The 16,880-nt window shown below is 47.0% G+C and overlaps 1 protein-coding gene across 1 annotated transcript in view; it reads right to left on the bottom strand.

Moving 5' to 3' along the window:
- The window catches only part of DNAH6 (dynein axonemal heavy chain 6), a 3,261,518-nt gene that overhangs the window by 2,991,090 nt on the left and 253,548 nt on the right, over positions 1–16,880 (bottom strand). Inside the window, 1 exon segment of the mRNA XM_029602297.1 lies at positions 14,061–14,205. Coding sequence (XP_029458157.1) covers positions 14,061–14,205 — 145 coding nt within the window.

The raw sequence follows: 16,880 nt of genomic DNA on the forward strand, positions 1-16,880 counted from the left end.
ATCATATTCAAAGTGCTCCGATATCCGCAAGTCCTGCAAATTTTTGAGGCGGCGAAGGCTCGGTCTCCGGTTCAATTTCAAGGTACTTCACTAATGTATGTCCCGGATTTGGCTAAGACAACGGCTGGTAAACGGAAGGCCTTTCTGGCTTTTCGCCCACGATTACATGCTATGGGAGCAAAATTTGGCCTCCTTTATCCAGCAATGATGAAGGTTACTTATCAAAATCAAACAAGATTATACCATGAGCCGAAAGATTTGGAAGAATTTCTAAACACTTCTGGCGCAACGCAAGAAATGGTTACCTGATCACACTCCCCCATTGGTTTTTTTTTTTTGGGTATCGGACCCATGTTTCTTATTGGGACTTGTTCTCAATGGTCCTTACTACGGACTTTCAATAGCCCCAGGAGTTCCTTAGGCGGTCTTTGGTCCCCCTAGAGACCCTTTGCTTATCCGGACGGTAGGGAGGCCTACCAGTCGTTCTCTCCTAACTGCAATCTAGACATCTCTAGTTCTTCAACTTTAGCTTCTCCTTCTGTACTACTAGTTTCTCATGGAGCCCTGGCTCACCTGGACCTTCTCCCAAGAGTTCACTTATACTGATGGTTCTACTCTGCAAAATGGCGAACTTAGTATCCTCTTTTTATTTTTACAAATATGGCATCCTCCATAGATGATATAGTGATGATATCACTGAACGTCAATGGGTTTTCCCATCCCATCAAACGTAAGAAAATCCTTACCTATCTGCAGTCTCTTCATGCGGACATAGTTCTACTTCAGGAGACTCACCTTACTGCAACAGAATCTCTCAAACTTAAGCAACAATGGGTTGGTCAGGTATTGGCTAGCGCTGCTTGTAAGAAAAAAGGAGGCACAGCAATCCTGATCCACAAACGATTGGATGTTGAGGTTCTACATCATTTAGCGGATACCACCGGAAAATGGAACATAGTCTGCCTTAAAATACAAGAACATCGCTATAACATCCTTAACATATATGCTCCAAATGCAGACGATCCTTCCTTTTTTCAGGATGTTTTTTCTGCTCTACTGTCTCTGGACAACTCGTCCCTTATAATTGCTGGTGACTTCAATCAACCTTTAGATCCGGTTTTAGACAAGCGGACCACTGCTCGATACTCTATCTCCAAGTCAACGTTGACCTTACAACATCTGATGTCACAGCTTGGACTGGATGATCCCTGGCGTCTCTTTCACCCCACGGAACGAGACTTTACTTACTTCTCGGCTCCACATACATCCTATTCCAGGATAGACTTTTTTTTGACCTCTCGTACCATATTGTCTCATATTCTCCAGGCTCAAATCCATCCGATCCTTATATCAGATCATGCTGCGGTTAGTATCCGACTTAAGCTTATTACGCCTATTCAGACAGACCGACAATGGCGATTTAACTCCTCCCTCCTATCAGATTCAGACTTCCATACCTTTCTCACGGAGAAAACCAACAACTATTTCTCTCTTAACTCTACTCCTGATATCTCCTCAAAGACCTTGTGGGAAGCTTATAAAGCGACGATTCGTGGTGACATCATCAGCTACTCCGCACATAAACGGCGCACTCAAGCTAGGCATCTTCAAGCTCTATTTGTAGAGGTACAAAGACTGGAACGACTTCATATCGCATCCCCGACCTCGCTCTCTCTTCAAAACCTTCATAAGGCTAAATTTGATTATAATAAAGAATTGAGTGCACAGGTTCATCTACACTTATTCCACTCTAAGACTCAGTATTACGCCGAAAATAATAAGTGTGGCAGAAGACTGGCGACATACTTAAAGAAGAAAGCAGATAAAACCCGGGTCTCTAAATTAATTATATCTTCTGGTCAGGAAGTCACTTCAGACCCAGACATTCTTCAATCCTTTTGTGACTTTTATGCCTCCTTATACAGCTCTGAGGTTTCACCCACCTCCGAAGATATCTCGGCGTTCTTTTCCAAAATCACTCATCCTAGACTCACACAAGACCACATTCAAGCATTGGAAGCTCCTATCACTGCCTCTGAAATCTCTATGGCTATCTTGTCTCTCTCTCCTGGGAAGGCTCCTGGACCCGATGGTTTCAGCACAGACTTTTATCATGCTTTTCATTCCTTGTTGTCCTCACGTTTGTTGCTATATTTTTCCTCTTTGTCTTCCCTGCATGCTGATGTTTCTGGATTTACTGACGCTAAGATCATAGTGATTCCAAAGCCAGGGCGTGACCCAACAAACCCTGCAAATTATAGACCAATTTCCCTTTTAAATGCTGACTATAAAATTTTCACAAAACTTATTGCAATACGACTATCCAAGGTATTGGGCACCCTTATCCACTCCGACCAATCTGGTTTTGTTGCAAAAAGATTAATAGCTAACAACACCAGACTGTTCCTCCATATCCAGGAAGCTTTATATGAGACCCAAGAGCCAGCGATAGCTGTGTCTCTTGACGCAGAAAAAGCTTTTGACCGCATTGAATGGTCCTTTTTATATGATACCTTGTACCGCTTTGGTTTTGGCCCACTCTTTCTCAATTGGATTCGGGTCATATATACCTCTCCGAAAGCATCTCTTTATGTGAATAATCGAAATTCCCCCCATTTTTCTCTCTTTCGAGGCACTCGCCAAGGATGTCCACTCTCCCCCTTATTATTTAATTTGGCTTTGGAACCACTCCTCTTAGCTATTCGCCAATCCCCTGATATCTCTGGAGTTCAATTGGGTCCGGATATCCATAAACTTTCGGCATACGCAGATGATGTCTTATTGTTTCTTACAAATCCCAACCGTTCTCTTATGCATCTGTTTAGTCTTATTGATTCTTACTCTCTTTTATCAGGCTACAAAGTGAATTGGTCTAAAACGGAATTTCTCCCCTTGAACCCCATTTCGGATATCATGGATTTCTCACACCATTCCATTTTAAAAGCCGAGAAGGGCCTTAAATATTTAGGTATCAAATTTTACTCTGACCCTCTCAATACCCTCCATGGCTGTGAGCAGACTTTATTAAAACAAATACAGGATGTTACATTACGATGGTCTCCTCTCCATCTCTCTTGGTGGGGCCGATTGGACACGATCAAAATGGTTTTAGCCCCTAAGGTCACCTTTGTCCTGTCCATGATCCCAATATTCTTTTCATCAGTCTTCTATAAAGAGATTGATCGGTTACTGGTTAGGTTCCTTTGGAATAATAAACAACCTCGCATAGCCTTGACAAAACTGAAACATACAAAGCCGAATGGGGGAGTTAATTTTCCGGATTTTTATGCTTATCATTTATCCTTCATGCTCCAACAAAGCTCCACTTTATTTAATATAGAATGTCGTACATTGGACTGTCCTAGGTGGCTAGCGATGGAGGAATCCATAATTAGACCAATTCCCTTACTTGCTTTCCCAGGATGGCATGTAACTGCTAATAATTGTAAAAATAGAATTTTAGTGTCTTTGCATCGAGCACTTAAGGAATTTGATGCAATGTGTCCACTTCAGCTTCCCACTTGGTCTCACTCTAACTGCACTCCTATCTGGAATAACCCGAAGATCTCTATAGCCGGTCATCGGCTCAATTGGCCTCTTTGGCAACGCCATGGCATTTGGTATGTTGCTTCGCTTTTTAACGATAATCACTTAATGCCTTTTTCTTCCCTGCAAAATCTTTTTTCATTGCCCATGACCCAATTTTATAAATGGTTACAATTGCGAGACGCTTTAAAAGGGCAGCAGTTTTCTTCTACCCGATTGACTCAAACCCCATACTTTTTATCTTTAGTAGAGGAATTAAGCTCCTTAGGTCATATAGCCTCCAGGCTATACAAAATAATTAAACGGTTCCAGACTCCGAATAGGAACCCTGCGGTCATGTCTATATGGTCGTCTGAGACCCAGATCCCCATTACTTCCGATTTGTGGTCCAGGCTTTGGCAATCGATTTTTCAAACGTCTTTGTCCACTAGTGTTAAGCAAACGTCCTTTTTTATTCTCCATAGAGCGCTCTGGACCCCCTGGAAGCTCTACAGGGCTCGTCTTTTAGACTCTCATGCCTGTTGGTCCTGCCTCCATACTGGAGCTACTCTTGACCACCTTTTGTTTTTCTGCCCTATTGTGTACGCGTTTTGGACCCAAGTTTGGCGCACTATCTGTCGGTTGCTTCCGGTTCCTGCTTCCCTCTCTTATGGCTTGATTATTTTACGTAGTACTCACCCAGATATTCGGCTCTTGCCCCCCCATAGGAAATTATATGATTTTCTTATTGGTGTGGCGTTACATATTATTACTTCTAACTGGAAGCATAGTGACAGATTGTCTGAACCATTATGGTGGAATACTATCTGTTTATATAGTAAATACGAACGGGCCATGGCTATTAAACACAAAAGGCTGAAAGCGTGGGATTTGATGTGGAAACCCTTAGATCGACATACCCCATAATATCCAAGTGTTCTTATCATATAGTGAACTCTATATTTACAAGGTTTCCGTTCTTCTTTCACTAGTAGTACTTCTTCCTTCTTCCTAATCTCTTCTCCTTGCTCTATTTCTCCTCTCTTTTCTTGTATTCATCTCCTCTGATTTTTCAGGACATACTCTTCTTTCTTTCTATGAGAACTGGTACATGTCTTTCATTGCAGTCTTAGTTTTTGCTTTATGTTTTGTAACAGATACGCATTGTATTATGTCTTTAATTTTTGTAAGATTATATGGCTGCTGCTTTATGATGTTTATGTTGAGGTGTATTGCATTGCTCCTTGGCTGTTACTGTTTTGAAAATTTTGAATAAAGAAATTACAACAAAAAAAAAAAAGATCCTTCAGTGGACCTGCAGGAACATCTCTGAGCCCCCTTATATCCTGGGATATACCTCATCTGGCCCCATGGTCTTGTCCATTTCTAATTTGCCTAGCTTTTCCCCATACATTCTGTTCTGTAAATGGAGTTTCATCTACCCCATCCCTATCTATGATCTTGTATTCCAGCAATGGTCGTTCTCCAGGGTCTTCTTTAGTTAACGCAAAACTGAAGAATTTATTTAATATTTCTGCCATGTCTTCATCTCTCTCTACACATTGCTCCTCGGCATTTTTCAATTTCACTATTCCACTTCTGGCCTCCCTTCTTTCTCTGATATATCTGAAAAATGTTTTGCCACCTCGCTCAACTTCTTTGACAATCCTTTCTTCCACTAGACCTTTTACTCTCCTTATTTCTTTCTTCATCTCCCTCAGTTTTACCAGGTATTCTTCTCTGAATTCCACTTTTAGGGATCCTTTATACTTGTTGTAAATTGTTCTTTTTGCCTTTATCTTTTCAGCCACTTCCTTTGAGACCTAGATTGGTTTCTTTTTCCTCTTATTTTTATTTACTTTTCTACCATATAGATGTGTTGCCTTTATAATAGCTCCTTTTAATTTGGCCCACTATTGTCCCATCTCACACATTTTCTCCCAGTCTTCCAGTTCTTCCTCCAGGAACATTCCCATTTTGAAAAGTTTATATTTCTGAAATTCAAAACTCAGGTCTCTGTGTGACTTCTCTGTATCCTGTTTGCAATATCGAACCATACTGTCTGATGATCACTGGTGCTCAGGTGGGCACTTACTTGGACATTTGAGACATTATCACCATTGGTGAATACCACGTCAAGTATCACACCCTCCCTCTTGGGTTCCATTACCATTTGTTTGAACAGATCCCTTTGACAAGCGTCCACTATTTCTCTACTGCAGAAGGGATACTCCAATCCACTTCCGGCAAATTATAATCTCCAACGAGCAACACTTCTCCTTCTTTCCCACCTTTTGGATGTCTTCGACCAGATCTCTGTCTAGTATTTCTGTTTGAGTCAGAAGCCTATAGATCACACAGATGTAATGGAAGCACATCTTCTACTTTTAGGACAGCCCATAATGCTTCTTCCTTATCCCACATCCCTTGCATTTCAGTTGTTTGGATATTGTTTCTGACATAAAGAGCTACTCCTCCAACTTTTCTGTACTCTCTGTCCTTCCTAAACAAGTTATAGCCAGGAATGGCTATATTCCATTCATGAGACTCAGTGAACTACATCTTGTGACAGTAATGATGTCCAAATTCACTTCCACCATTACTAGGATTTTATTGCCCAGACTACGGGCATTTGTGCTCATAGTTTTCCAGCTTCTCTCCTTTAGCTTGCTTTTCTTATTGGTAATCTTTTCTGCCCTATTCAGCTGATTTTTGTTAATTTCTTGACCCACTTCTTAAAGATGTCGTGGAGGGGGGGATGAAAGAAAATTAGGTTCTTATCTTTTGCTAATTTTCGTTCCTGTAGTACCGAGGATCAGTCCAGACTCCTGGGTTTTGCCCCCCCCCCCCCCCTCTAGCAGATGGAGACAGAAGTTTACAAAAACAAAACTCCGCCTATATCTAGGCTGGTGCCACCTACAGTCTGGCAGTATTACTTAATGTCAAAGCAGCAGGACAACTCCCAACATATAAACCTTAGAACGCTTAAAATTACCTCAAAACTATGCAAAACTAAGCAAAACTCCACCCAACTGGGTACCGAACTCGAGGTAACCAATAATAATTCTTCCTGATTTGATTTAGGTAAGATACACACAGACCACACAACCTCTCCCGGCAAAAAATCCCAACACTGAGCGGGACTCTGGACTGATCCTCGGTACTACAGGAACGAAAATTAGCAAAAGGTAAGAACCTAATTTTTCTTTTCCCTGTACGTACCAGGATCAGTCCAGACTCCTGGGATGTTCCAGAGCTTACCTTACGTAGGGTGGGAGCCGGCGAGGCCTGCTCTAAGCACCCCTTCTCCAAACCCCGTCGACCCTGGCGCTTTCACATCCAAACGATAGTGCCGGGCAAAAGTGTGGACCGATTTCCAGGTGGCCGCCCTACAGATCTCTTCTGTAGGAATATGGTGGCATTCCGCCCAGGAAGCAGCCTGGGCGCGAGTAGAGTGGGCTCGCAGCCCCGCGGGCAACGACCTCCCCTGCAACAGATACGCCAACCGAATGATTTCTTTCAATCACCGAGCAATCGTAGTCTTGGAGGCCGCCTTACCCCGCCTTGAACCACCATAGAGCACGAATAGGTGGTCGGATTCCCTAAAGGCATTGGTGACTTCCAAATAATGTAATCTTCTAACTTACGAAGATCCTTAGCCATAGGATCCGAAGACTGCACCTGCCCAAAAGATGGCAACTCTACCGTCTGATTCACGTGGAACGAGGAAACCACCTTGGGTAAAAAAGACGGTACCGTTCGCAACGAGATTCCCGAATCCGAAATCCGTAAAAAAGGCTCCCGAAACGACAGAGCCTGAAGCTCCGAAATCCGTCGCGCCGATACCATGGCCACCAAGAACACCACCTTCAGAGTTAAATCCTTAAGTGTGCTCCTACGAAGAGGCTCAAACGGCGCTGCACACAATGCTTTAAGGACCACATTTAAATTCCAGGACGGACAAGGCTGCCGAAAAAGGAGGCCGCAACTGCCTCGCCCCCCGAAGAAAACGCACTACATCCGGATGCGCCGCTAACGATGTGCCATGAGTCCGACCTCTCAATGAGCCTAACGCCGCCACCTGCACCCTCAATGAACTGCAGGAAAGACCTTTGGACAATTCCTCTTGAAGAAAAAGAAGTACGTCCGATGTAGCCGCCCGGGTAGGCACCACACCGTGCTCAATACACCAGAACTCAAAAACTCTCCACACTCGCACATACGACAGCGACGTAGACTTCTTACGCGAGCGCAGAAGGGTAGATACCACCGTATCCGCGTAACCCTTGGCTCTCAACCTTCGCCTCTCAAAAGCCATGCCGCTAGACAAACAAACGGTCGAAACAAACGGGTCCCTGGTGTAGGAGGTCCGGAAAATACGGAAAACGAAGAGGTCCCTCGATCGCTAGATTCAGCAGGTCTGCGAACCATGGCCTCCTCGGCCATTCTGGGGCGACGACTACTACGTCAGCAGGATGCTTTTCAATGCGCCGTAGCACCCTTCCTATGAGAGGCCACGGAGGAAACACATAGAGTAAGACATCCGTCGGCCACGGCACTACCAGCGCATCTACGCCTTCCGCTGCCATCTCCCGACGGCGAGCAAAAAACCGGGGAGCTTTCGTGTTCTTGAATGTAGCCATCAGGTCTACCGCCGGCGTGCCCCACCGAGCGCAAATAAGTTGGAACGCTTCCTCCGCGAGCTCCCACTCTCCAGGATCCAGCCAGTGGTGACTGAGAAAATCCACCTGGACGTTCTCTACCCCAGCTATGTGGGAGGCCGCAATGCTGCTCAGATGGGACTCCGCCCAAACCATCAACGCCCGAGCTTCGGATGCTACCGGCTGACTCCTGGTTCCCCCCTGTCGATTGATGTAAGTCACCATGGTCGCGTTGTCCGACAGTATCCTTACTGACCGACCGCGGATCAGTGGACAGAACCTCAAAAGAGCCAGGCGCACCGCTCGAGTTTCCAACCGATTGATGGACCACGACGCCTCCCGGGCAGACCATTTCCCCTGAACTGACTGCCCGAGACAGACTGCCCCCCAACCGAGCAGACTGGCGTCCATGGTAACCACCATCCATGACGGCGTTTCCAACGAAACTCCTCGACTCAAATTGTCTGGGCAGAGCCACCAAGTCAAACTGTCTCTGGCGACCTGGGTCAGTGGCAATGGGAGGAAGTACTCCTCCGATATTGGGCGCCATCGGGAGAGCAATGCTGACTGTAAAGGACGCATATGAGCGAACGCCCATGGAACCAATTCCAGCGTAGAGTTCATAGACCCCAATACCTGCAAGTAATCCCATACTATCGGTACTGGCTTGCTTAACAACCGTCGAATGTGAGCTTGCAACTTCACCGTTCGATCCTGCGTGAGGGACACCGTGCCTTGACACGTGTTGAACAAAGCTCCCAAATATTCCAGGAATTGAGACGGCACCAGATGGCTCTTGGCTTCGTTTACCACCCAGCCCAGCGAGCGTAGCAGCTGGAGCACCCGCTGGACCGCTAGGTGACAAAGTGCTTTTGACTTGGCCCGAATCAGCCAATCGTCCAAATACGGATGCACCAACAGCCCCTCTTTGCGGCGTCTCGCTGCCACCACCACCATAATCTTGGTGAATGTGCGAGGGGCCGTTGCCAGGCCAAACGGCAACGCCTGGAACTGGAAATGCTGTCCTAGCACCGCAAACCGGAAGAACTGTTGGTGCTCCGGGCGAATGCCGATGTGAAGGTATGCTTCCGTGAGATCCAGGGAGGCTAGAAACTCCCCCTTCCTTACCGACGCGATCACCGAACGCAACGTTTCCATCCGAAACTGAGGGATCCGCAGACACTTGTTGACATTTTTCAAATCTAGAATGGGACGAAACGTTCCTTCTTTCTTGGGTACCAAAAAATAAATGGAATATCGGCCCTGCCGAAGGTCGTCGGGGGGGACCGGTACAATCGCCCCGAGCTCGCGAAGACGAGCTAGGGTCGATCACACTGCTCTGCGCTTTTCTGAAAAACCGCAAGGCGACACCAGGAACCCCCGGGGTGGTCAGTGTGAAAAATCTAATGTGTAGCCGTGTCTTATCACCTCTAGTACCCACTGATCCGACGTAATTCTGGTCCATTCCTCGTAAAACCGGCTCAACCTGCCGCCAATCTTGGGAACGAAGGAATGGACCGGCCTCACATCATTGTGCAGGCTTCCCTGCCTGCACACCTTGACCAGCTCCCGGACGACCGAAACGGCACCCACGAAAGGACTGAGAATAAGCTTGTTGACGGGTAGCACTGTGGCGAAAAGAAGAATTGGATCCTCGAGATGTTCTTGACCTGTGGCCGCCGCGAAACCGAGGACGAGAGGCCGGAGCCCCCCTATACCTTGGTCTATCCTCTGGCAACCGATGCACCTTATTCTCTCCTAAGGATTCAATCAGATCTTCCAATTCCTTGCCAAACAACAACTTCCCCTTAAAGGGTAAGGAACCCAACCGAGCCTTGGAGGTCCCATCCGCCGACCAATGACGGAGCCACAGCAGCCGCCGCGCCGCCACCACTGACACCATCGTTCTGGCGGATGTGCGCAAAAGATCATAAAATGAATCCGCACTATAGGCAATGACCGCTTCCAAACGACTTGCTTGCCGCACCTCATCAGAAGACAGGGACTCATTAGCCAAGGGCTGCTGCGCCCAGCGAAGGCCTGCTCTCAGCGAAAAATTACTGCAAATGGCCGCACAAATTCCCAGCGCCGAGACCTCAAAAATTCACTTAAGTTGAACTTCCAGCTTCCTATCCTGCACATCTTTAAGCGCTGTCCTGCCGGTTACCAGAATAGTGGTCTTCTTCGTCACCGCTGCTACCGCCGAATCTATCCTCGGCAAGCGCAATAGCTCCAGAACGTCCTCTGGTAGGGGATATAACTTATCCATGGCCTTTGCCACTTTCAGCCCCAACTCCGGAGTATTCCACTCCTTAAACAACAAATCCGATGCCGAGAAATGTAACGGAAAAGCCGAAGGCGGTCCACGAAGTCCTAACACGACGGGATCTGTCTGCCCAAGCCGAGACTCAACCTGCGGGAGTGGAATCCCCAACTCTCCTAGGATTTCCGGAATGAGGGGTCCTAACTCGTCCTTCCGGAACAACCTGACCACTTTCGGATCATCCCCCTCTGCTCCATGCAGCGTTCCGGAACCCTTGGCTCCCGGCTCCCCGTCACCCTCAACCCCCCTCGGGGTTGGGACGGAAACTCCGGATCCTCCGATTGCTCCTCCGGCTCCTCTGAGTCTGTAGAGGAGTCCTGAAGACCCCCGTCCCCCCGGGACCGAAGGGGCCGGGACCCAGACGGGCCCTCCGCCCCCGGACCGGGCCTCGGCCTTTTCTCCCCCTTAGAGCCAATCTCTGAGGGTCCTTCCGAGGGTGGGGTCCCCTGGGCCCTTTTCCGGGCCATGCGGCGGGCCTTAAAGGCCTTGTGCATAAGGAGCACAAACTGTGAATTAAATGACGAATCCGAGGAGTCCTCCTCGTCACTCCCTTCCCCAGGGGAATTCTCAGTGGAAGCCCTGGGCATTGCAGACCTGTCCCCCCCAGGAGGTCTCTGCTGGGGGGACAAACGCGGCGGGCGATCCAACTCCCCGCCTTCCTGCCGGCCCGCATTTGCCTCGGCTCCCCGAGGCAATAAAATGGCCACCGTTCCCGCCAAAAACGCGCCTCCCGGGAGCGGCAAAGATGACCCCCCCCCCCCGAAGAAGCTGTGGGCGCCGCGGTAGACCCGGCACGAGTCTGCCTACTCCCCCGGGTCCCCGACGCCGTCGCCGATCCTCCCTCTCCCCCTCCCACACAAGCGGAGCAAAGGCTGTCTCGCGATAGCCGCGCTGCCGCAGGCCCGGCAAACCACTTGCCGCGGCATGGCCTGCCGCGCAGAGTGAAGCAGAGCCCGTGAAGAAAAATCAAAACAGCACCGAGCCCCCCTCCAACCACCGCGCAGACCAGGCCCCCAATCGATGAGAGAGAGAGAGAGAACACAGCAGAAAAACAGCACACAGCCAACAAAACAAAACTGCTTTTTTTTTTTTTCAGTAAAAATAAAAACTGTACCTCAGATCCGGAGTCAGCTGGGGGGAGGGAGCCGGTATCACCCCCAGGACGACTAACGCCGGTATGTGGGGCTCCCCCACTCCTCGGCAGCCTCAACCAGGGGGAATGGTCCCCTCAGGACCTAACCGTCCCCTGGGAGGCGGGGACTGGGACCAGCAGGTAAGCCTCTGCGGTCCTTCCCTTTTAACTACACAACACCTACCTCTATATTATATATATTTATTTTTTTTTAAATCTATCACCTATAAACCTAGGTTCAACACAGACTGTAGGTTTTGCACCCTCTCCACCTGCTAGGAGACAGAAGAATACTGCCAGACTGTAGGTGGCACCAGCCTAGATATAGGCGGAGTTTTGTTTTTGTAAACTTCTGTCTCCATCTGCTAGAGGGGGGGCAAAACCCAGGAGTCTGGACTGATCCTGGTACGTACAGGGAACTTTCAATTTCCTTATGCCACCCCAGGCCTCTAGTTTAAATGTCTTATGATGATTTGAATTTATCACTTAGGATGCTTTTTCCTCCCATAGACACACGTAAGCCTTCTTTGACATAGAGACTTTTACTGTTCCATACATGGCCCTAGCCCCCAATATATCCAAAACTTTCTTCCTTACACCAGGTTTTGAGCCATGCATTGAAATTATTTTAACAGTTGAGATTATCAGTGAACCAAATATTCCTTGACATGCACTTATCTAAACCACTGAAAGGGTTTTTTTCCTCAAACCAAGAAAAGCAGTCGAGAATCCACCCTTCTTGGATTCAGTTAAAACTTCCCCCTCCAAAAACCAAGGCACACAATAATGAAATTATACACAACTTCTATACTTGTCACTACAATATTTTAAACAGTACACTTAGTATTTCTGGAAGCCTTCTGAATCCAGTAATACCTATAGACAGAAGAATCTGTTCTTCCTCAACACATTAGTCTTATGGCCAGGCAATTCAATCAGCCACCCCCCCTCCCCCCACCCCCAATAGGTACAAAGCCAGAAGTAAAAGTTTTAAGAATATAAGAACATAAGAAATTGCCATGCTGGGTCAGACCAAGGGTCCATCAAGCCCAGCATCCTGTTTCCAACAGAGGCCAAACCAGGCCACAAGAACCTGGCAATTACCCAAACACTAAGAAGATCCCATGCTACTGATGCAATTAATAGCAGTAGCTATTCCCTAAGTAATCTTGATTAATAGCAGTTAATGGACTTCTCCTCCAAGAACTTATCCAAACCTTTCTTGAACCCAGCTACACTAACTGCACTAACCATATCCTCTGGCAACAAATTCCAGAGCTTTATTGTGCGTTGAGTGAAAAAGAATTTTCTCTGATTAGTCTTAAATGTGCTACTTGCTAACTTCATGGAATGCCCCCTAGTCCTTCTATTATGCAAAAGTGTAAATAACCGATTCACATCTACTCATTCAAGGCCTCTCATGATCTTAAAGACCTCTATCATATCCCCCCTCAGCCGTCTTTTCTCCAAGCTGAACAGCCCTAACCTTTTCAGCCTTTCCTCATAGGGGAGCTGTTCCATCCCCTTTATCATTTTGGTTGCCCTTCTCTGTACCTTCTCCATCATAACAATATCTTTTTTGAGATGCAGCGACCAGAACTGTACACAGAATTCAAGGTGCACTCTCACCATGGAGTGATATAAAGGCATTATGACATTTTCCATTTTATTAACCATTTCCTTCCTAATAACTCCTAACATTCTGTTTGCTTTTTTGACTGCTGTAGCACACTGAGCCGACAATTTTAAAGTATTATCCACTATGATGTCTAGATCTTTTTCCTGGGTAGCAGCTCCTAATATGGAACCTAACATTGTGCAAGGGTTATTTTTCCCTATATGCAACACCTTGCACTTGTCCACATTAAATTTCATCTGCCATTTGGATGCCCAATCTTCCAGTCTCACAAGGTCCTCCTGTAATATATCACAATCCGCTTGTGATTTAACTACTCTGAATAATTTTGTATCATTCACAAATTTGATAACCTCACTCGTCGTATTCCTTTCCAGATCATTTATATATATATGGAAACGCACCGGTCCAAGTACAGATCCCTGAGGGACTCCACTGTTTACCCTTTTCCACTGAGAAAATTGACCATTTAATCCTACTCTCTGTTTCCTGTCTTTTAACCAGTTTGTAATCCACGAAAGGACATCACCTCCTATCCCATGACTTTTTAGTTTTCTTAGAAGCCTCTTAAACCCAGAAAAGCAATCTAGAATCCACATTTTTTTACTTCAGATAAATCTTCCCCCCTCCAAAACCAAGGCACACAATAATACAATTATACACAATTTCTATACTTGACTCTAAAATATTTTAAACAATAAAAGTTCACTTACGTGCTTAATTTTGAAAATTGTGGGGATTTAAAGGTAAGTATAAAAAGCCACTGGAAGTTCAAATACTAACCATGTCAGCCTTCTGCAATGAGATCTTTTGTTAGCTTGTTCTGTGTAGGTCGCTTTATCAGCTGATTCACCATAGAAGTCTCCATCAAAATGAGAAAGAGCAAGATGATCTGTTGCTAATGAGCCTTTTACCATATTCATTAATTCTATGAAAAGATAAACATATATCACTTAAACTGTAGATTTCAGAAAAAAAGATCAGCAAAATAATTACTGGTAATACATTTCAGTCAAGATTAGGAGTGTTATATCTCCTTCATCAAGTCAGTGCCAAGTGAACTAAAGATAATGTAGTCCATTATTAATCAGGTAAGCAATACAGAAAAGAAAATTGGTTCTTCCCTGCTAATTTTCGTTCCTGAAATACAGCAGATCATTCCAGACCCACTAGTGGGTTGTGTATCCCTACCACCAGTTGGAGTCAGAAAACAAAAACTTTGGACACTGCTACATAAGAGAGAGTGCTGTTCCTCAGTATTGGCCTGTACCCAAGCCCTTGAAACTAAACTTCAACTAAACGTCAACCAAGGACAACCCTCCCAACTAACCAGAGGTCTAGTTTGCCCGAAACCAACGAAACATACACCGGTAAGCCACCGACCCTGCTGTTTAATAGAAATCCAATCATTCCTTAAGAATACTAAAAGCTCCACAGACTGTCTTTCGGAGTCAGAACAGGGTGGGCCTCTGGAATGATCTGCTGTATTACAGGAATGAAACTTAGCAGGTAAGAACCAATTTTCCTTTCCTGTACATACTCAGATCATTCCAGACCAGTGGGATGTACCCAAGCCACCTTATTCTGGCCGGGCCTCTGAAAGACCCACTCGCAGAACACTCTCACCAAAGGACGCCTCCTCCTGCGCCCTGACATCAAAACGATAAAACTTGGTGAAAGTGTGAATGGAAGACCAGACAGCCGCCCTACAAATCTCCTGTGGAGAAAGAAGTTGACACTATGCCCAGGAGACCGCCTGTGCCCTTGTGGAGTGGGCTCTGGAGCCTGCTTTCCTTTAGAAATGTACGCAGAAGCGATGTCCCAAATCCATCTAGAAATGGTAGCTTTCGATCTTTGTCTCCCTTGGCCCCAGCAAATCAGAAAAAGAGTTGGTCTGACCGTCGAAAAGCATTAGAAACCAGATAGCGGAGAAGGATGCACCGCACGTCCAACAAATGCAGCTCCCTCTCCCAGGAGGAATCACTGGATCAGTCCGGAAAAGCTGGAAGTTCCATCGTCTGATTGACATGGAAAGAAGAGACCACCTTGGACACGAAGGAAGGAACTGTTCGCACGGATACCCTGTCCCAGTAAATTCTCAGGAAAGGGTCTTTACAGGACAAGGCTTGAGGCTCTGAAATCATTCGTGCCGAACAGATAGCCACCAGGAACACTGTCTTCAGAGTCAAATCCTTCAATGATGCCCACTTCAACGGTTCAAACAGTGCTTTGCATAGAGCATGGAGTACTAAATTTAAGCTCCACTCTGGGCATACTTTGCTCACTGGCGGATGCAAATGCTTTGCTCCTCAAGAAACCTGATGATATCCGTATGCGTCGTCAGCATCTGACGCTGAGCAACATCTCAGAGGGTTCCCAAAGCAGCTACCTAAACTCGAAGTGAGTTAAAGGCTAAGCCCTTAGCTAACCCCTACTGCGGGAAATACAAAATCTGGGACACCCCCACAGCCACGAGGCTCAGGTTCCTCTGCAAGCACCAACCTTCAAACACCTGCCAAGCCCTGGCATTCGCCATCAACGTAGCAGGTCTCCTAGCCTGAAGAAGAATGGAAATTACCAACTCAGAATACCCTTTCAGATGTAACCTCTGCCTCTCAAAAGCCAAGCCGTGAGACAGAAGTGATCAACCCAATCCAAGAATATAGGCCCCTGAAGCAGAAGGTGCGGAAGATGAGCCAGACGAAGAGGGCCGTCCTCCGCCAGTCATACCAGATCCGCGAACCAGGGACACCTGGGACACTCCGGAGCCATGAGCATCACAGACCTGTGATGTGACTCTATCCGCCTGAGAACACGGCCTATGAGAGGCCACGGGGGGAAGACATAGAGAAGAAATCCCATGGGCCATGGACACACCAGAGCATCGAGCCCCACTGATCCAAGTTCCCTCCTTAGACTTAAAAAATGAGCCATTTTTGAGTTGGCTCGAGTCGCCATCAGGTCCAACTGCGGAGCACCCCATCTGGTGCAACTCCCACTCTCCGGGGTCCAAGCGCTGTCGGCTGAGGAAGTCCGCTTGCATGCTTTCCACTCCCGTGACATGCGACGTGGCAATGCCCCTGAGATGAATCTCTGCTCAGGCAAACAAACGTCGCGCTTCCAGCGCCACTGCAGGGCTCTTGGTTTCCCCCCTGCCTGTTGATATACGCCACTGTGGTCGCATTGTCAGACAAAAGTGCACCATCCTACCCCTGACTAAGGGCAGGAACACTTGAAGGGCCCAGCGAACTGCCCGGATTTCGAGTCTGTTGCTGGTCTAAGATTTCTCCGACATTCGCCACAGGTTTGAGCAGTCTTGTCTTGACACACCGCTCCCCAACAAGAGAGGCTGCCATCCGTAGAGACAACCACCCAAGCCGAGGGGGTCCAACTCCACCTCTTTCTCCAGGTTGCAATACAACAGCCACCAAGAGAGACTGCGTCTAGGTTCCTGAAGAAGAGGCAATGGGATATGGAACTGTTCCAACACAGGACTCCACATGGACATCAGTGCATGTGGTAAAGGTCTCAAGTGCGCAAGGCACCAGCTCTAATGTGGACGCCATGGAGCCCAGGAGATAATCCCAGGCTGTTGGCACCGTA

Source organism: Rhinatrema bivittatum, chromosome 1, assembly GCF_901001135.1.
Source record: "Rhinatrema bivittatum chromosome 1, aRhiBiv1.1, whole genome shotgun sequence".
NCBI lineage: Eukaryota > Metazoa > Chordata > Amphibia > Gymnophiona > Rhinatrematidae > Rhinatrema > Rhinatrema bivittatum.